Here is a 22808-nt window from a genome sequence, read left to right on the forward strand (position 1 = left end):
ACTGTATGGTCAAATAGTTTTATAATTAAATCAATCGGTAAATTAGCATTTGAGGATCTTGAAAAAAGCAAGTACAAAGCTTTGGTGGCTTGTTCAGCTACGTGTTTCCTAGCTTTTAGAAAAGAACCATTACTAGAAAAGGTAACATCGAGATAATGATACTGGTCAGTGATATCGATTTGCTTATTACCGAGCTTAAAGTTAAAATTTCTTAATTGGCGGGCTCCAAAAACAATAACTTTCGTTTTGCTAATATTTATCTTTAAGTGCCACTCATTACAGTAGTTATTAAAAATGTCTAAACTTTCTTGAAAATCTGTTTGTGAATCTAATACAATAATGGTATCGTCTGCATAGAGTAAGATCAGTAGTTTAAGCCATAATGATAAGTCTATAGGATCTTTAAGCTCAATGCCGACGGAACCATTTACATGCATATAAGATTGTAAATCATTTAAAAATAGAGAAAAGAGGACGGGCGAAAGATTCTCGCCTTGTCTGACTCCAATTTCGGATATGAACGTTATGTGAAATACAAGATTTAATGTTTTGATACATGTTATTAATTACTTTGAAAAACTTCCCGTCTATGGAGTTTCTCATGAGTTTTAGCCATAACCCAGCTCTCCAAACCTTATCAAAGGCCTGGGAGAAATCAATGAAAGCACAGAATAGCTTTTGTTTTCTCTTTTTGACAATTTCAATTAAAGAATACAAAGAAAATATATGGTCGGTGCAGGAATAACCCTTGCGGAACCCAGCTTGGTTTTCATCTAAAATATTGTTTTCTTCCAAAAACCTAGTTAATCTTTGGTTTAATATGGATGTGAAGAGCTTCCCCAAGCAGCTTAGTATAGTAATTGGCCTGTAATTGGTTGGGTCTTTAGGGTCGCCCTTATTTTTATAAACAGGGATGATTATACCCTCTAACCAAGAAGTTGGGATAAAACCTGTGTTCAAGACACTGTTAAGGAGGCAATAAACAGTTTTGAGCTGTTAGTGTCGAATTGGCCGGGGTGAAATTTACAAATAAGAGGCAATTTACGGAATGAAGTGCATATTTGAACTTCTAAATAATAATAATTGCTAGAATTGAAGTTTCAGCGGCTAGAATTGAGTTTCACTTATTTAAAGAAAATCAGTTGAGTAGCCTTGATCTTGATAGTGTGACGTAATGACTTGCAGGAGCGTATACATGCTTCCTCTGAGCTAGCTTAAAGTGGGGTTGTCATTTTAGCAGGGACCTCAGGAAAAGTGGAATAGTGAAAAAACGGTACGGATGGCACATATATTTCAGCTTATTTTCAGATTTTACAGTGTTACTGGAGTATGGAACAGTGTAGCAATTGGGGCTATCGTTGGCAGGGAATTTTCTGCAGCGATTGAAAAATTTGCAAATTTACCTTTTTTCATCATCAGTTTCCGCGACCGGGAGAGCACAAAATTCAGGTCTTGTAAACAGAAAACTAGATATTAGAGATGTATTGCAGATGGTTTGTAACGATAGACATACAGTGATGTTAATGTTGCAATATCTTTATTTCAGGTGTGTGGTTACAGACTTTTGTGTGAGGTTTTGAAAGTTAGGTAGGCGACTCTAGGCCGAGAAGCTCAGAAAACTGTTTACTGCCTCCTAAACAGATGACAGTAAAAAGGTCGAACAATGTTCTCAGATGACTTGATATATTCATTAATAATATTGTCAAAAGGACTTGACGCTTTAGAGTTATGGAGCTTTGAAATACATTTGGATATTTCCTCTTCTGTTATTGGGGCATTTAATGAATTATTTGTGGACATTAACTGAGAACCGCCATGCTCAAATCTTCGGTCATTAATTGTATTTTCATTTATTTGCCTAAAGTGCTCGTAAAAATCTTGTACAGAAGGAGAGAGGTCATCTTTTTTCTTTGACCTTAGACCGTTAAGGTATTTCCAATACTTTTTGGGACTTTTATCATTTAGCTGCCTTAGCTTAATTTGATTAGACTGGTTATGTTTTTTGATAAAATAATTCATGGTTCTTTTGTAGCTTTTACTAGCATCAGTTGTAATTTCTATGAACCAGCGGATTTCTATGACATATGTTTTTAGAGTCTTTTATATCAGTATCTCAGACTTTAAAAATATCTTAAATCAAATGGGATAGAGTAATTTTCCTATCGATAAACATGTAATTATGTTTGCGTGCTATGTTGTACTATTGTGTATGCTATGCTATACTATGCTATATGCTATGCGCTGCTATGCTATTGTGTATGCTATGTTGTACTATTGTGTATGCTATGCTATACTATGCTATATGCTATGCGCTGCTATGCTATTGTGTATGCTATGCTGTACTATTGTGTATGCTATGCTATGCTATGCTATGCTATACTATGCTATATGCTATGCTATATGCTATGTTGTACTATTGTGTATGCTGTGCTATGCTATACTATACTGTGCTATGCTATTTTGTATGCTATGTTGTACTATTGTATATGCTATGCTATGCTATACTATGCTATATGCTATGCTATATGCTATGTTGTACTATGGTGTATGTTATGCTATGCTATGCTATACTATGCTATATGCTATGCTATATGCTATGTTGTACTATTGTGTATGCTGTGCTATGCTATACTATACTATCCTATGCTATTTTGTATGCTATGTTGTACTATTGTGTATGCTGTGCTATGCTATACTATGCTATATGCTATGTTGTACTATTGTGTATGCTATGCTATATGCTATGCTATATGCTATGTTATACTATTGTGTATGCTGTGCTATGCTATGCTATACTATGCTATACTATTGTGTATGCTGTGCTATGTTATACTATACTATGCTATACTATTGTGCATGCTGTGCTATGCTATACTATACTATGTTATACTATTGTGTATGCTGTGCTATGCTATACTATAATATGCTATACTATTGTGTATGCTGTGCTATACCCTGCTATGCTATTGTGTATGTTATTCTATGTATATGCTGTGCTATGCGCTGCTATGCTATTGTGTATGCTATTCTATGCTATACTATACTATACTATACTATACTATTCTATACTATTACTATTACTGTTACTATACTATACTATACTATACTATACTATACTATAGTGTAATTTGAAGAAAATAGAAATGCATCAATTTAAGCTGTTGTTTACATGTTTCAGGTTGAAATTTGGTAGAATTTAGACTGACTCAGTTCTCAAATTGTTGAGAAAAAAAATACTTATCATGATTTTGAATGCAACTTAAAGGAAATTCATGTTCGTTTACACTTTTTTTTATCTAATTTCGTTTCAAGGTCAGTCCTATGAAGTTGTGGTTAGTGATAACAGCAGTTTTGTATAATCGGTATAGACTGGTATTCAATTAAAAAAAGATAACGCTATCTGTCAGCAGAAGAGCGTGTATTAAAGATTTATTTTCCTTTCACCGTTAATGCATGTTAAACCATTTGCTGAGAAAACATTCTAAAAAGTTCTATTCATATATAGGAAGCAAGTAATTACAATAATTGAAGTAAATGACCACCACTTCAAAACTCTATATTCAAAGAAATATTTAATTGAAAAATGCATTAGGCATCTTCAAGGGGGTTGCTTTCCTATAATTAATCTAAAAGCCTGGAAAAAAGGACTCTCTATTCCAGTTTTTGTTTTTCATATCAAGGTGTATTTTTACATATTTAAATGTGAATTCAAATGCATTGCTTAACGTTTCAATTGACGTTAAGAGAGTAATATTTGCTTTGAAATGCTCTGGACAAGGTGGGCATAAATTAGGTAAGATTAGTTATTTAGTTTACCTTTGTTAGTGCAGATGAAATACAATAGAATTAGCGTATAGTAAAATAAATTTTGACACATTATCTTATATGAAATTGATTAATACCGTAAAGTGCACGTTCTTTTTTCTATTACAGGAAATACAAAAATTCAAATTGCAGCAGATGGAAAAAGACTTACAATTTTTCACATCAGTCTATAAAAAATACAGTTTAATACGATCGAAATTGCATAGTGTACAATAATTTTATGTTGTGAAAATACAGTGTAGATTGAACACTTACCTTATTCGTGACACAAAGCATTGATAATAAAGTGTACGCGGAAATAAAGAAATTTTTTTATAAAAAATACAGTTTATTTTTTTATTTTATTTTTTTTTTGGTTGGATTTAACGTCGCACCGACACATGATAGGTCATATGGCGACTTTCCAGCTTTAATGGTGGAGGAAGACCCCAGGTGCCCCTCCGTGCATTATTTCATCACGAGCGGGCATCCGGGTATCCGGGTAGAACCACCGACCTTCCGTAAGCCAGCTGGAAGGCTTCCTCACATGAAGAATTCAACGCCCCGAATGAGGCTCGAACCCACATCGATGAGGGGCAAGTGATTTGAAGTCAGCGACCTTAACCACTCGACCACGGAGGCCCCTCCCCCCCCCCCCCCCCCCCCCCCCCCCAAAAAAATACAGTTTACTAAGATGGAAATTGCATAGTGTACAATAATTTCATGTTGTAAAAATACAATGTAGATTGAACACGTACCTTGTTCGTGACACAAAGCATTGATTATAAAGTGTACGTAGAAATAACGATTTTTTAGGACTAAGCGCCTCTTGTATATACTGAGAACTGACTTGATAAGTCCAGTACTCCCAGGGTTATTAGGTGTAATGGATTTACAAGTATCTCGCATGCATTTGTTGTCTCTATTTAGGGGTCTGATGGGATCTTTTAATTACAAGTAGAGAGGTCACTTTTGTGTGTACTCCAATAATAGGTTTTTAACGAACTCGTATAATTACCAACAGGCAGTTGAAATGGTAGACTAGCTCCTAGACTATGATATATCTTTTTACAATTTTATGATTGAATGTAGTGAACTGAGCCAGTCTATATCCTATGTCCAATATCATAATGATAATTTCAACATCAGTCCTGTATGAAAATCTCTAAAATAGACTGGCTTTTGTCTCTATGAAATTGAATTTGTTAAAAAAGGGAAAAATATAGAAATATAGTTATTATCAGTCTAGTGGCTAGTCTATTGAAATGGGAACCCACGGACAAATCAATTATTGACGCAGCATGAACTTGTCTAAGCTTGTTTGTAGAAGTATTCTCATTAAAGAACTTTTTTCATGTACTTATATACATTTCCGAGAGCGCGATACATCATTCCTTTGCTATAAGTAAATATAAGATACTTTGTAATTATTAATACACAATATATGTAATATGTTTTTATCCGTTTATATCAGTGTGCAATTTATATACAGATGTGTATTCGATCTCATTCAGGTTTCGCTCTTGGTATTGTTCACAACTTATGTTAATTGTAATAATAAGACCGCCGCGCGCTTGTTCTTCAAGATGGCCGCCGCACGTGCTGTGCACGGGGTATGTAAATGTTTTGACTGATTCTAACCGTTTGCCATTCCGTTTCTTTATGTCAGGTTTTTCAAGACACTGACTGATAGCGCGATACATCATTCCTTTGCTATAAAACACAGAGGCGTTCAATTTAGTAGCATCCAGATGCTTTTCCAAAGCATGATTGGAAAGTGAAAACGGTGTTTTCATGTTGAGGTTGTGAAAGAAATAACTAATTTTGATCATTTCTGCAAACTTTATATTTCACAGACGTACATGTTGAAGCATGAACATGCCTATGCTTGTAAAGTACTTCAAGGGTCATTACTAGGGTTGAACATGTGACCCTCAATGAGTCCGCCTTCGGGACTGTCTAAAAATAGGATCCAATATGGCAGCCGCGCGCTTGTTCTTCAAGATGAAGATGGCCGCCGCACGTGCTGTGCACGTGATTGGTGACGCACAAGAGGCGCCTATACTACTAATGAATAACAAATATAAAACAAGATTTTAAATTGACAAAAATGATGAAATGAAGTTTTTTTTTCTTCAATTAAATTTCAAAAAGAATGAAAGGTGAGTATTACCACTATTTTTCTAGGACAATTTGTTCAAAAGATATTAAAGAAGTAAATAATGCATTTTTTCTTTTCTTTTCAGTGTATTATAACAAACGTTATGTTATTATTATTTATATTTTTATTGTATTTGTATTTCGTGCCATTTATTTGATCTTGCTTATGTAACATCTTTCCTTTTTTGCAACCAATAATTGCAGTGATTCAGGTATATGGCTATATATGCATTCTCAACAGATACGTTATTTTGCCTAGGACAGTGTCTGCAGCTGGAAATCAATTTTGATTTTGAAATTTCAGGCTTGTTGTCTCGTCAGCATGATGTCCCATTAAGAATCATGGCAGATAATGTGTATTTATGGCACTGGCCATCTGATAAGCTTTGAACCTGGTACATATGCACATTAATGTTTAAAAGCAACTAATTAAGCCTCATAAGCGAATATTTAATCGATTGATCATTTACACCGTTTTGTGTACGCGTATCAAATACACCATTTCCTATATCCCTCACACGATCAAGGAAACTTGAAAGCGACATTTTATGATAACTGTTTTCAAGATTTCAAAATTGTGTTTCAACTGACCTATGGTGGCCTCTGGATATAGACGATTATGTACAGGAAAATGTAACACCTGATTTCATTGGTCAGTGAATTTGGTGCATTCTGGTATTTTGTCCGAGGGTCATACTAATTCAATTGTCTTAAAGCTAAATAATATGTCTTAAAGTTAATTCAATTTAGTACGACCCAGGGTCATACTAATTGGAATATGTCCGACCCTGGGTCGTACTAAAGATGGCGGCTGTAATTGAGGGTCATACTAAATCGGAATTGTCTTAAAGCTTATTAGAATATGTCCGACCCAGGGTCATACTAATTGGAATATGTCCGACCCTGGGTCGTACTAAAGATGGCTGCTGTAATTGAGGGTCATACTAATTCGGAATTGTCTTAAGCTAATTGGAATATGTCCGACCCAGGGTCATACTAATTGTAAATATGTCCGACCCAGGGTTATACTAATTGGAACATGTCCGACCCAGGGTCGTACTAAAGATGGCTGATGTAATTGAGGGTCATACTAATTCCGAATTGTCTTAAAGCTAATTGAAATATGTCCGACCCAGGGTCATACTAATTGGAATATGTCCGACCCAGGGTCGTACTAATTCGAATTGTCTTAAAGCTAAATAGATTTATCTTAATTCAGGGTCATACTAATTCCGAATTATCTTAAAGCTAATTGGAATATGTCTGACCCAGGGTCATACTAATTAGAATATGTCCGACCCAGGGTCGTACTAATTCGAATTGTCTTAAAGCTGAATAGATTTATCTTAAGTCAGGGTCATACTATTTCGGAATTAGCTTAAAGCTAATTGGAATATGTCTGACCCAGGGTCATACTAATTGGAATATGTCCGACCCAGGGTCGTACTAATTCGAATTGTCTTAAAGCTAAATAGATTTGTCTTAATTCAGGGTCGTACTAATTCGATTTAGTATCATACAAATTGAAATTGTCTGACACAGGGTCGTACTAAATGAAATAGCTTTAAGCTAATTCTCAACCAGGGTCATACTAATTGGAATATGTCCGACCCTGGGTCGTACTAAATCGAATTGTCTTAAAGCTAAATCGGCATTTTCGATCCTAACGGTACGCCATACGTGACTGTATATCTCTTAACCCTTAAACTGCTAAACTTCTATAATGAACTTAATTGTTCATCTTTCAATTTGGACATGACTATCAACTGTTAAAAGGGGTGCTTACCAAAACGATACTGACTGAATTGCGAACAGTGCAGATCATGATCAGACTGCACGGATTCATTTGGCTACTGACTATATAATTTTTTATTTTTTTTAATTCTGTTATATATTCTGACTTTATCACTCTTGGCTCTGATTATGGATTGAGAAGAAAAAGGACATAATTATACAAAATTTGAATAGCCTCAGGAGTTATCTCCTATGAACAAAACACAGACTATGCATGGATGTGCAGGCTGATCATGATCTACACTGGCCGCAAAGTCAAAATCAAATCGTGCCCAGCATGATAAGGGTTAATTGTTTGTGCATCTCTGTCCGTCATAAATTGGTCTTATATTTTGTTCTTATTTTCAACTTCTTATAAAATTCTGTTATGATAATCTCAATTCTTTTGCAGTACAGATGTCTCGTTTTAAAATTTGTTTCGAATCATAATTTGTTGGAAAAGTTTTTGTAGCTATTTTTTTATTGTTCTTGAATGACAATATTACGATTATCAACATTTTCATTAATTCAAATGCTAAGCAGATGGTCGGAGAAATAGCGTGGCCAAAATTATATATAGCGTAGCTGTTTTTACCAGGTTTACAGTTCATCCTAAAAATTCATCCAATAAATGTTCAAATAAATATTTTATATTTGAACCTATTAATTTTTTTTTGACAGGTGAAGGTATGATAAATTTATGTGCAATAATAATAAAATTTGTCCAAACACAGACATTTCACTACTTAGGGTGCCCCAAAGTGTCGTGTGGCGGTAGTAAAAGTCACCCCGTCCTTGGACTCGGCGCGGACATTATTTCTGGTCCATTGGAATTATGGAGTACATTCAGTGCTATATGGTGAGCACAGGGCTATCCCGATCACATGATCGGTACAACGAAATATGCCGGGCTATTCGGCATACACAATGTACCGAACTGATGCACGCGCACCTGGCCCGACTGAAACGAGTGGAAATCGGGCGAAATCGGTGTACCGGGCGAAATCGGGATACACAGTCGAGACGGGATCCTAGGAAATGCAATAAAAAGTATATACAAAAAAGCGAAATCCTGAAGAGGCAAACTGTATGTACACTTGTGTTCACTCAGTGTGTTAATATCGTCTTAAATCATTGTCTATGGCTTTTTGTGTTTTCTATCTTATATAGACTGGAAGGCAGTTTGATGAGCACAGTTTTATTTAGGCGATATTCGATAATAATTAGATTTCACATTTATAATTCCATTTTTCAAAAGGCAACATTTGGCATCATAGATTAACAAATTACATGTTAATTTATGGACATGTCGATTTTCACTTTTATTTCCATATGCATTTTTTTGTATTTTGAAAATCCAAGGTCAGCGCTGGATAGATGAATTTGACCCAACACAGAAATTTTACATATACCGTTACAAGACTAAATGTCAGAGGAATCTTTCTGACAACGCATGTAAATTCAAGGAATGAACACAGTAACAATACATGTAGCTGCTAATCATTCATTTAATATCCTATTTTTATGCAACCCTTCATTGGTTGTGTCTGTCGATCTGTCTGCATAACTGCATGGGGTCAGTACGACCCTTATTGCTTTTGAGGTCAGCAGACCAAATGTCAAGGTTAAAGTGATCTTGAAACAAACAAGAGGGCCAAGATGGCCCTAGGTCGCTCACCTGAGTAGCACACCATAACAGTGTAAATATGTTTAACCTAGTGATTTCATGGAGACCAATTTCATATTCTGACCAATTTTCATTAAGATTGGACCAAAATAAAAGGGGCCTCTTGAGTGTAAACAATCATTTTCTTTGATTTGACCTAGTGGCCTAGTTTTTACCTAACATGACCCAGATTCAAACTTGTCCAAAATTGCATGAAAACAATCATTCTGACAAAGTTTCGGGAATATATTGGAGGAAAAATGTGGCCTCTAGAGTGTATGCAAGCTTTTCTTTTGATTTGATTTGACCTAGCTTTTGACCCTACATGACCCAGATTCGAATTTTTGCTAGATGTCACCAAGACAAGCATTCTGACCAATTCTCATGAGTTTGAAGCTTAAATTGTGATTTCTAGAATGTTAACACGATTTTCCTTTGATCTGGTGTACTGACCTAGTTTTTGACTCCACATGACCCAGTTTCTAACTTGACATAGAGGTTATCAAGTCAAACATTCTGACCAAGTCTCATAACTTTGAATCACAAGTGTGGTCTCTAGAGTGTTCACACGTTTTTTCTTTGATTTAACCAGGTGACCTAGTGATTGACCCACATAACCCAGATTAGAACTTGAACTAGAAGTCATCAAGACAAACATTCGGACCAAGTTTCATAAAGATTGAGTTGCAAGTGTGGCCTCTCGAATGTTCACAAGCTTTTCCTTTGATCTGACCTATTTGCTTAGTTTTTGATCCCACATGACCCAGTTTCAAACCTGACCTAGAGATCACCAAGACAAACATTTTTTCAAAGTTTTATAAAGACTGAATTACAACTGAGGCCTTTAGAGTGTTCACAAGCTTTTCCTTTGATTTGACCTGGTGACCTAGTTTTGAACCAACATGACCCAGATTCAAACTTGAAATAGAAATCATCAAGACAAACATTCTGACCATGTTTCACAAAGATTTAGTAACAGCTGTGGCCTTTAGAGTGTTAACAAGCTTTTCCTTTGCTCTGACCTATTGACCTAGTTTTTGATCTCACATGACCCAGTTTCGAACTTGCCTAGAGGTAAATTATCAAGACAAACATTCTGACCAATTCACATGAGTTTCATACTCAAATTATGGTCTCTAGAGTATTAACAAGATTTTCCTTTGATCTGGCCTACTGACCTAGGTTTTAATTTCACATGACACAGTTTCAAACTTGACAGACAGGTTATCAAGACAAACATTCTGACCAAGTTTCATAAAGTTTGAGTTACAACTGTGGCCTCTAGATTGTTCACAAGCCTTTCCTTTGATTTGACCGGGTGGCCTAGTTTTGACCCCACATGACCCAGATTCAAACTTGATCTGGAGATCATCAAGACAAACATTCTGTCTAACTTCATAAAGATTGAGTAACAACTGTGGCCTCTAGAGTGTTCACAAGGCAAATGTTGACGGACGACGCCCGACGGACGCAGACGGACGCCGGACAATCACAATGACTGGTCACAATACCTCACCTTCAGCACTTTGTGCTCAGTTGAGCTAAAAACTAAAGAACGCTTGGCCAACAATTGTCAAACTTCATTAGATAATTGCCTATAGTCAGTAGATGACCCCTTTGTTTTGTGAGTCAGTAGGTCAAAGGTCAAATTTACAGTGACCTCGAGACTGGAAATGGTTTCCGCTCAGTAACTTAAGAACGTTTTGGTCTACAGTCCACACACTTCATAGGATGGTGGATGATCTTTATTGTGTTGGGGATCGGTAGGCCAAAGAGCACGGTCACCGGAAATGGGACATGTCATCATTGGGAGCGTACGTGTTTTACAAGCAGTTCTTATTACAGTAATACTGCTCTTTTACTCACGGCTCGCACCACAATACTATTCTAAATTGTTCCATAATGATTCTGCATAGATAATTTATGTCTGCAACACCTGAAACAAAAACAAATACAGTTATAAGAAGGAATGACACTGCCCTGGTCATTGTCGTCTGCATCAGGAAGAAGAACCTCGTCATCTCTTGCGTTTGCTACAACTGTTACTGCACTGCTAACGTCACTTGGTTGATCACTTTGTAAATTATCTTTGCTGTTCGTACAGTTAATTATGCTATCATGTTTTCCTGTATACATTGTTTTCGGTGATGTATTTTCGTCTTCACGTGAAGATACAAAAGATGAACTTAACGGCGACTGGGTGGTTGAAGTTTCATTTTCATCCGAATTGACCTTTCTTGGAACCGGGGGCGTTCCAGCGCTTGAGCATAAGCAAGAAGAATCAAACGACAGGCTTCGGCGATAATAATTCAACGATTCTGCTATGTGGGTATAATGACCTTTGGCTTTCAAAGCATCGGTGAGATATTTCAAATTATCTCCAGAACATGCTTGAAGGAGCGAATCCCATAAATAATCTTGTTGCCCTATAGAACTGTTGCTGTCACAAACCATGGAATACAACCCTGTTCGAATGACACTTTTTCCATAAAGCACATCTATCACATATTTTATATCCACATTCTCTTTCAGTTCGCACATAGGACACACCCAAACATCCCTTTTCTCGTGCAACAGAATTTCATACCGATTCCAAACATTTTTCACAACATTTGGACAATGTTTATTTATAGCTAATAAGTATTTTTTCATCGTCTTGAAACTTCTCCCTTTGATCAGAATGATCAATTTCCAACTTGATCTTTCTGACCGTTTTTGCTCGCATCTCTTTACATTCATCCTCTGTAATGCAACCGTCTTGGATAAGAATATCTGGTAGTTCACTATCGCTAAACGGTTGTGTATCCACCAATTCCGCACTGCAACTCTGAATTGCTCGTGAAAGTTTCGCCCTATTCTCTGAAAATACAACTTTTTTGTTTGAAAATTGTAAGCAACCAAATGACTATTTAGGTTACATTATACTAATTCAGCTCCTTTATTTTATATGAAGAGTTGCATCTTGAGACATCATTTTCAGTACTTTACATGAAAACCATTTACAGACAGTTAGCATAACATGTGTTCGTACCAGAACATTTCTTTTATGACGTATATAAGAAAAAATGCAGACTGGGCACTCTTAATACGGAAAACGCATATGACCCCCACTTATATTATATTTATCAAAGTTTCAAGGTTCTGTCAGGAATTTATATATCAGTATCACTAACATATAAATAGAGAACGATAACGAAAAACATTATCGGAAAAGTCGATTATGTCTTTATTGGTAAATCAGGTTTACTTCATGGTAAATCAGGGTTTTCTTTATACAGTATGTTCTTTTTGCCCAGTTTTCCTAGTAGAAACTATTACGGCCCCTGCTTACTTGTGAAGCAATTAACCTGATCACCATAGCAGTAAAATTCCTGGCCCCTGTATTGTAATGGGACCACAGGTCAACACAATAGTGATTTATTGTGGTGTATTTGTTTCTTGATCATTTTGATCTGTACATGTATTGTTACAGCTTGAATCTATTACAAGAAGTAGTCAGTGTTTTTATATAATCAATATTGTGAAATTTGTTTCAAAAAGATATGGTTGTTTATAGTTCAAAATTGAGGCAAATGAAAACTTTAAGTAAAATAATTATAGATCTTATGCATTTTGTATTTTCTAATTAAGCATTGAGTTTGATATTTTATATCATCTGATCTGCAAATATAAAGAATGCTATTTACATGGATTTCCATATTCTATTTCCTAATTAAACTGCATGACCAAGATCAAATGCATAGAGCATCATGTGGATTTAAAAAAAAAATAGAAATACAATGTAAACATTCATGTTATAAAAGTCATATGACAAAACCTTCAGTTTTAAAAGAAAATCATATTTGGCCAAAATTTGGAGTCCAGTCCCTTTGAAAAAGCAATCTAGTTTTAACAGTGTTTCAGGCTCATTTATTGAAAAAGCATTAAAGGCACAAACCATCAGAATTTGGCTAAAATGGTCAATCTTTAAAATTAAAGTTTGGTGATGTTATGAACATTAGAACATGAGTATTGGTTTCTAAACTAGTTCAAAATACCTGTCAAGAAAAAAAAAAGCCCGAGTTGGGAATCAAACTCGCGCAATAAATATTTTCTTGCAGTTTTGGTTAAATTAATACACCACGGACAGGAATATAGATACCTAATGGTCGTTAAATATAAAGTTTTATAATTAAGGCAGTTTACCTACGATATCTCATTTTGAATGGAAAAATCAGTAAAAACAATTAATTCTTATGTATTTCCATGATTTATGATCTGAAAATAACTAAGTTTCAAAGCCTTCTGAAGAAATATATAGCATCCCCCCAAAAAAAACTCTTATAAATTTTGTTGCCGTATGATTTGGAGGTCAGTTACTTTAAAATAATTTCTTAACTCATCCGAACCTGAAGGGTCTTGTGGGTTATTTGTACAGGCCTCGCATTCATAGTCTACAGTCTGTCGTACAGAAGTTTCATAAACATCTCCTTTTGAACTTGACCAGAATTACTTAAACTTGGTCTACAGCACTCTTGCAAGTGCCTTTTTCAAGAGACTTCAAATGGGTCTACTTTACTGCTTTTAGGGGCAGTTACAGCTAAAAATAGGAAAACCTTTATACAACTTCTTCTCATGAATCTCTTCATTGATCTTCATCAAACTCTTTGAAATTTGCACAAATTTGGGAGCTCAGCCCCTTGTTTGCAAAACTAAAAATAGATATTCTTCTCAAAAATCGCCTGATGGATCTTCATCAAGTTTGATTTGAAGCATTATTAAAAGGTCTTCTGCAAAAATACTTGCAATTGTGGCACTCTTGTCCAAATGGTGGCTCTAGGCCACTTAAGTTTATACTTAACACAGATGTAACCATTCATGATCTTACGTGATATATATCATTATGGCCCAACAAGTGAATTTTGTTAAAATTAAGAATGAAATATCCTTATGATTCACATCATTTTATGTAGTTAACATTATTTTGAAGAAAAAACATGTATCTTTAATTAAGATGTTGCTGTTTTGAAAGTTTTGATACTGAGATGACATTTGTACCAGTAAATATTCAAATATAATTTAATAATTGTTCAGCGAAATATATAGTACAGTCCAACTTTGTTCAAGTGCTCCAACTTGCTCGGACAATGGAAATACATTCGAGACATAGGTAGTTCGAACCAACTGAATTTCAAATATAATTAGGTAAGACTTGCTAGAGAAACATGATGTACTACATATCTTACTAAGCAATTGACTAAAGAAAGTATGGAAATGCTATAAAATACAGTTTTATGCTTATTCAAAAACAATTACATTAATTGTATACCATATGAAGATAGAGGTTTTATAAGGACAAAAGGTGGAGTTCAAGAGTATAGCAGGCTATTCGATCATTCTGAGTTCATGCACATAAAGTTGGATGTACCTTAAAACTTTATACCATCTATAAAACCTTTTTTTTATATTTTTTACAGCTATAATTCCAGTAACTTTATGCTGCTTAAATTTATTATATTATGATTATTTTTAAAAACAGTGCTGTGTTCGTAAAGAATAAAATAAAATCAAGAACAGTTAAATTCAAGTATTTTTCATGGATTTGGCTTAACAGTCTGTACTCAGACAGACTGGAAAGCAAATGTATATCATTGTTGGAATCTTAAGTTTCAACAAGTGAATAAATAAATTATAAAATCATGTATCTGGTCAGTCTTATTTCTGCAGATAGGATAGCCATGCAGTGGTTTCTTAGACCATAGTTAGGTGAGGCATTGCCACTGCTCTTATAAATTTGCACCTGTCTGAATAAACAGCTTTTGATTAACTAATGTCCACTAAATGGTCATAAAATTGCATGCATGGATTAGAGGAAAAGAGAGAAATTCTCTGAGATCTGGGCAAAAAGTACAAACTGTATAGTCAATACGACTTTGTCACGGATAATGGGTTCACTACCCGATTCCCCTTTTCTCTATAGTAACATTTAACATGTTATTGTTACAAATATCGTGCGAGAGTAGTACATGTTTTGCTGGATTATATATCTGTCATATCTAAGTTACCGTATTTCCTGTTTGATATCTGTTTACCTGTTTACAACTTAAATCTTCAATCAATGCAATCCATGTTTGTTATACATCTTTATCAAATTGTCAGTTACAAAACGTTTAAATGGGTCAAGCGTGTTATTGTACTTATAAAATAGACTGGCCCGGTTTATAGGTTGGTCAGGGCTACGATATGCATTGCATTTTGCCATCGAAATATTTCTATAAAATGCTTCTTTCCCTTCCGTCTGGATCCATCCATGATTACAAACACGTTTGTTTATTTTACGGGCTGTAGTATATACGATCAATAATGGGGGCAAGGGACAGTAAATTTGAAAATTCCACAAATCTGCGCTGATACCAGTGCGAAAAAAATCATAAAAAATCCAATTTTGAAACATTTAAGAAAATTTTTGAGCGAGTGTCTTGCATAGACATAGCACTTCATTATGTGACATTTTCAGCCTGGATTCTGTTGGCTTCTGTGATAAAAACGAGTAAAACGCAGGTTTCAGGAATCTAAATTTTGAGACAAAAATGGCCCAAAATGCACACCTAGCGCGACCTGTACCGTATTATCTGCAAACGATGGACCTGAAAACACATGCATATTTTTAAAGCATGTCGCCAGACGAAAATAATGGTGGGAAGAAAAGTGTCTCATAACCGTTTACTTTTTCCGCAAATTTGAGCTGAAGCTGGATGGATAGATGACCGTTTCCAATTCGTCTGACTTCCGTTACCTCAGGTAAAGTTTTAGACCCGGCCGTCTACAGGGAGCTAGACTCTTCCACGCGTTAAATACTACATATTAACTGTATTCGATAAGACAGATCATTGTAACAGACTAACCTGGAGCTAGGAAATATTTATTTTACACAATAACAGGAAGGTCTAATACGTATCAGTTGTTCCAGACAATAACCAGTCGTAGGAATCCTTAGTTCTATAAACATCATAAATAACCAGCTGTAAAGTACATCTGTCTATTTTATTTAAAAAACGTACCCTTGCCAAATGCGAAACTGGCCCCTGCCACTTAAATATATTCAACGTTTTTTTTCCTCAGTTTATATTTCTATGCAATTTAACATTTGTTGTTGTTTTTTTTTATGTGCTAAATGTTTTGTAAACAAATATTATGCACTTGTAAACCTTACACTGGAAAGATAAGCGCATGCACAAAATTTCTTTAGTATTTCCAAGGGCTTTTTATTGCGAAGAGAAATGACTTCTTTGGTTTTGCTATGGAATAGAGAATGATAGTTAATACACCCATCCTGTCCTCACTCCCCAGTCAAACCGGCAACAAAGCACTTGACGTTGAACGTCTAAAGTGACTGAAATAATTATACACTACTGAAACGAGGGGGCGCAGGGGGTCAATATGCGTTTCCGTACTCTTTAACTGTTTGGCAAAAAATATTTGCAAACATATCAGCTAGATAACAAGTTATTTGTCTCGGTATTTATCTAGCTAACGCGAGTCTAAACCCGGTATTTGGAATTTAGGCAAATAGTTTTGCTGCTCAGGTCGATATTTCGCGTTTAAAATGACTTATTTTAGCAAAATCCTGATCAAAGTATTTGTGAAGGTCAACATCTTCTTTTAGACTCACCTATTTACCGACGTTTTAAAGCCTTTTCTCATGGGATATGGTAAGGCGAGCTGAGCCAAAATAAAAAAAAAAGTGATTAGTTGTTAAGACAGTTATACTTTTTCTCGCGTCGATTGAAAATATGTACAAAAAACCAATCCTTAGTTTAGATATTTGATTTCAAATATTTGGAATCTGTTTGTTGTTTCTATATGTAAACAAAAGCACAATATTGCGGATACAAACTTAAGAGGTGTTGATACGCTTATAGACGTTGTATATAGACGTTGTTTACAGATTGCATTTTTTCAAAACGTTACATTATTAGTAGACAGGCTCTATTTAAGCCAAGTACTCCTATACAAATATATTAAAGAACAGAAATTTTTACTTACCTTGTCCCCTGTCCATTTGTAACGCCTTTTATATAACTTGGACGAAACAGTGGTAAAATGAAAGGTTATTTCCTGGTTTCATGTAAAAAGTCTATATTTGAATCTTATCTCATATTTGAAAAAAAAATAAATAAATAAAATAAACGGCTGTCGGTAGAAAAAGTTTATACCAGATTTTTGGTATTTATTGCGTGACAGGTTATAACCCCAACTAGTATATAAATCTACTCAACCACACTTTGTGTTTTTTGTTTCTTCGTTAACTATGTAAAATATAACAAAATCACAATGAAAATTCGGCGCACTGTTTAATGATCAGTTAAAGTTAAATAAAACACAAAGAGGTAACAATTGGGGCAACAAGGTAACCAAAAGATAAGTTTACTGATCGCTATTCGGCAAAATAGTGCCTCTGCGGGATTAAATAATTTTGCGGCTAACCTTACTACCTTCAATTGATAAAAAATATGCTCTCAATCTGACATCGGATATTATTTAGCTTTGTATAGAAAACATGCACAGGTTTTGCAGTGGAGATTTTGCACGTCATTAGCGGCGCAACAATAACATATAATGGTATAGTAATTGCAGAAGTCTGAATAGTATTCATTTGTTTACAGTGTCGTGATCATTATGGAATGTCCCATGAACAATGAACAATGATTTGCAAGCAGAATTCCGAGTGCAGTGAACACGAACAAACGAGCAATGTTCAGTCAACATCATTCACAGAGAAAAATGTTCAGTAAGCAGCATTCACGGTTCCGTGAACACAATTAAACAAGCAGTGTTCAGTCAACATCATTCACAGTGCTATGGACATTAGGGAAAGAAACATGTTCAGTAAGCAGCATTCACAGTTCCGTGAGCACTATCAAACGAGCAGTGTTCAGTAAGCAGCATTCACAGTGCTATGGACACTAGGGAAAGAAAAATGTCCAGTAAGCAGCATTCACAGTTCCGTGAACAGAAGCATATGAGCAATTTTCTAAGTAACATTCAGTGTGAACACTATTTAGTAGTAGAAAATGGCGTTTTCGGCAAGTTGCAGTGTTTCAAGAGCGACGAGCCACGATAACTGCCGAAATTGTATAAACATATTACAACATGTACATTATAAACTGTGTGCACTCTTTAATTCGCCATCAAAATATTTGTTTCATCCCGTTCTGTGATAGAAGCAAATATCTTCCAGGCCAATCATCAAAAAGTGGACATTTGTATTTCCGCATCCCCCGCAACCATGCGACAACATTGGTTCGGTCATCCAATAAATACACTCGCCACTTATATTTGTGCTGGTCCATAGTTCGTGCTAATGACGAGTCTATTCTTCAACATAAAATTTTGCTGGGCTAAAGTCAGATCTTGAAGAAAAACATGCGCGCGGGGGTGGGGGGGGGGGGGGGGGGGAGGGGTTCGGGTTTATCGCTGTCAAAGTTAGTGTACTTCCGACAATTACAAATTTTATTCCTAATCACATAAAAACCGTGGCATACGGAAGGTCGGTGGTTCTAGCCAGGTGCCGCTCGTGAAATAATGTCGGAGGGGCACTGGGGTCTTCCTCCACAATTAAAGCTGGAACGGTCGCCATATTACCTATAATTGTTTTCGGTGCGAAGTTAAACCTAACAAAAAATTAATACTCGCATAAAAAAAGATGTTCATGCGCTACAGAAAATAGTTCCATTTATGAACATTGCGGATGAATTATCAATAATCAAGCAGTCTTAGTAACCGGCGACTATATTTGATACGCTTTAGGATTCTGCAGCTGGTAGGAGAAGTTATTAAAATGTGACAATAAAATTTATTATTTAGAGTTTTTTTATTATTTTAAAAGGTAGCTTTTTAGGGAAAAAAGGAAAAATGTATAAAGTACTTATCCTATACTCCGTATCAATAGCCCTATCGCGTGATCTGAAACAAGTAACATTCTCACTACACTGCAGAGAGAATGCCTTTACAATGGGTTTACAACCATGTCAGATTAACCTTAGCCTGCTGGCGGCAAGGGTTCTGCCTTTGCGACCAGTGCAGACCCAAAATCAGCCTGCACATCGGTGCAGGGTGATCATGGTCTACACTGTTTGCCATTTAGTCAATATCTTTTTGGTAAGAACTCCTTTTAGCAGTTAATGGTACTCTCCAAATTGAAAGGTGGACAAGTTCATTATAGAAGTTTAGCAGGATAAGGGTTAATAACCACAGTTAATAAACAATAAAATAGACCCTCAGCCTACACAGAATCATAATTTAATCCAAGTTACAACATACTACAGATAATTTCAGAAATGGCCTCTAGTAGTTTTTTGAATTAGAGTAAAATTACACGGAATTCTAAAATATTGCTGATTACATAAAAGAAAGAGAAATAAAACAGGGTCTTGGAAAAGGATACATTTTTTTTTTATTGAAAGTTATGTACAAAATGCGTTTGTTTGTAAAACAGACAATAAATTCGGATCCTTCTAAAAGTAAAATGCTGTCGAAGTCAGAGGAAAAATGAATTACCAATGTCATGCATTACAACATCTGTTCATAAATGTGACATTTTATTTCTAGCAAACATGTAGTATCTTCACTGTGAAATATTGACAGATACTTTGTTTCATTTGTTTTAATCACTAAATAAGCTGATAAAACTATCTGAAGCTATGCAACAAGGGTAATTCATACACATAGGAATATAGCCTAATTGTCTTTGTGGAAACCATTTTGTAGCAAGTAATTCAAAATAGAGACCGAGATGTTCCATTTTGAAGCCTGAAATGCTCCAAACAATATCATCTTTCTGAAAAACCGAATAACGGTTTGATATACCATATATTGAATTGCAAAACACAAACTCAGTTGAAAAAAAAATCAGTGCAAAATACAAAATCTGTTTGCAATTTAAATCGCAAAAAAAAACAGTCTGCGGTTAGCAGTTCGAATTGCGACCAGCTTACACCAGTTAATATTTAATATGGATCTACAGCACTGTTTCACACATATCCTCTGACACAAGGGATCTATTTCTCTCTAGCGGCACTTTTGTATTTTGTTTCTTCATAAATTGTCTCAGTACCCGCAACTGCACCATTGCTGCTGATACAACACTTCTAAACCTTCCATCAGATCTCCGTGTTTCTTGGCGTCTGTCGGGAATCTGGTTTCTCTGTCGGTACGAACCTGCTAATGGTGTCTCATTCGTGTTGCTGTGTCTTGCAGGCAATTGTTTTCCAGTGACTTGACTTTGCTTATTTTCTGGTTGAATAAATGGCTCATGTCTTGATTCTTCTTTTGGTGTCATTTCCCGAATCGGGTCGCACACACTATTATTACAGTTTATAAGAGGGTCATAAATTTCAATACTTTCTGTTATCATTGCTTGACTTTGGTCATAAAAGGTATTTTCTTCTGAGTATGCTGTAACTTGGATGTTATTAACTAGCGGCGAATTGTCTATTTCTGGTTCGCTCTTTATGTCAGAGTCAGTGCTACTAACAGAATCCGAGGTTTCCCGTGGGGAGTGTGATGTGGCACTGTCCAGTGACCATGTTCTGAATTTTGCGAGTCGTTTGTCTAAAATATATTTTGAGCATGTACAGGGTTGTTTCATATTTCTGTTGTTTTTGAAAACATATCGGAGACGTTTGGTGATGTGTGTGTAATGTCCCGTGGATTCCAGAGATCCGAGTAAAAGTTCAACACTGTTGTTTTTTACACATGCTTTAAGAACAGCTTCCCAAAAATTATCTTGTTGTCCAACTTCTTTCCGACTTGAATTTATCCTTCCATAGAGCCGATCGTCAATTATTTGCTCACTATATAAATTATCGATGACTTTTTCCACATCAACACTGTCTTTCAAAGCACACAGAGGGCATAATCTTCGGGAAATTAAACGTTTCGGGCGCTCCACAAGGTTTCGTTCATACTTATGCCATATATTTTCAGAGATATGTGGGTAAGCAGACGACAGTGCATCTAAGAAGTTACTCATAGTTCCGAAACTTCTTTTGATTATAAGGAGAACAACTTTTCGTATTTGCTTCTTTCTGTCACCGATATCTCTTACTGCTCTGCACTCATCATCTGTTAGGCATCCGTTCTCTATAGCCTTATCTTCAAGCTCATTAAAGATAACATCCTCTATCAAACTTGGAACACAAGTTCTGATGGCGTCTGACAGAGCATTTACATCTGGAATATCAACATATTATTCAATTTTAGTTTTAAATGAACCAATAGCAACGTGTTAAACCTCCTTTGTATTGCTTTGTGTATGATAAGTGAACATATATGAAAGTATGAAAACATATGGTTATCCGCATAAGTGATGTCAATTTTTCTGCAACAAAAGTTGCTTTGCATATTAAGAAATATTACCTTAAACAAATAAATTATTTACATGTATATATTATTGGAAGTCCTAAAATACATATTCAAGTTTGATTCAAGTGGAGGCCAGTCGCGCCTACCATATACAAGATATGCGTCAACTTAACGCCAAATTCTAAGAGGGTAAACTGCTGCGAAAGAATAAATATTCGGACTTGATACAGCATTTCAAAAATGAAAAGTATGTACATGTATTAACAAATGTGAAATGCTTTGTTAATAAAAGATTTTTCTCCCGTTAATATATACCCGGATCCAGTGAAAGAAGTAGATTTTATGGAAAATAAAGGTTATTACCTTTCCTCTTTCTTTTTCTTCGTCTTTTACAATGTTTCTTGTCGTCATGGCTGCTGCTTGGTTCATCGTAATGGTGCCTCTTTATCTTTGAACGCTTGTGATTTTCCATTCTTTGAAATGCTGTTTCATAGCATGTATGCACCTCATCAGTCGATGGCTTATTTCCAGATGTCGATTCAAAGTTCTGCAAGTGCAAAAACAGTGCCTAGAAATATCAGTGCGATTAAGTTGCTTTCTGTTGTACAATGTATAACGAAAAAAAAAAACAACAGTTATTGACAAAAGAAAGCTTTGACAAGAAAGATGACCAAAACATTCTGTTCCTTTGCAAATCATCAAAATATTATAATGTTACGTATAACAAATATAGTACCAATGCATAAATTCGTGGTTAAGTCATCGTTATTTTCCGGACTAAACAATTTGTTTAAATGAATTACTAGTTTCAGACAGGAAAGAAAAACCAGAAGGAGAGTCGGTCTTTCAATCTGTCAAGGTGGAAGATTGATACAGGAAAGGAACTTTGGCAAGAAAGATGATCAAAACATTATGTTCCTTCGCTAATCCTCAAAATATTATTGTGTTGCGTATAACAAATACAGTACCAAGGCATAAATTCGTGGTTAAGTCATCGTTGTTTTCCGGACTAAACAATTTGTTTAGATAAATTACTAGTTTTAGACCGGAAAGAAAAACC

General features: G+C 35.4%; 2 protein-coding genes across 3 annotated transcripts in view; both read right to left on the reverse strand.

The window, feature by feature from the left end:
- The window catches only part of LOC123548995 (uncharacterized), a 37905-nt gene that overhangs the window by 6950 nt on the left and 8147 nt on the right, over positions 1 to 22808 (reverse strand). The gene's annotated exons all lie outside the window — the stretch shown is intronic.
- LOC128557724 (uncharacterized) lies at positions 19669 to 22235 on the reverse strand. Its single transcript, XM_053545765.1, has 2 exons — positions 22112 to 22235; positions 19669 to 21616 (listed from the first exon to the last, which is right to left on the reverse strand). The coding sequence occupies exons 1-2, from the start codon at positions 22218 to 22220 to the stop codon at positions 20403 to 20405; spliced, it is 1323 nt and encodes a 440-aa protein (XP_053401740.1). The 5' UTR covers positions 22221 to 22235; the 3' UTR covers positions 19669 to 20402.

Source organism: Mercenaria mercenaria, chromosome 6, assembly GCF_021730395.1.
Source record: "Mercenaria mercenaria strain notata chromosome 6, MADL_Memer_1, whole genome shotgun sequence".
Lineage (NCBI taxonomy): Eukaryota > Metazoa > Mollusca > Bivalvia > Venerida > Veneridae > Mercenaria > Mercenaria mercenaria.

Excerpts from the sequence above, each read along its gene's own strand:
- LOC128557724 (XM_053545765.1), bottom strand. The coding sequence starts at position 22,220 with ATGGAAAATCACAAGCGTTCAAAGATAAAGAGGCACCATTACGATGAA. Across the intron at positions 21,617-22,111 it reads AAGAAAAAGAAAGAGGAAAG|ATGTAAATGCTCTGTCAGAC; the intron begins GTAATAACCTTT and ends TTGATATTCCAG.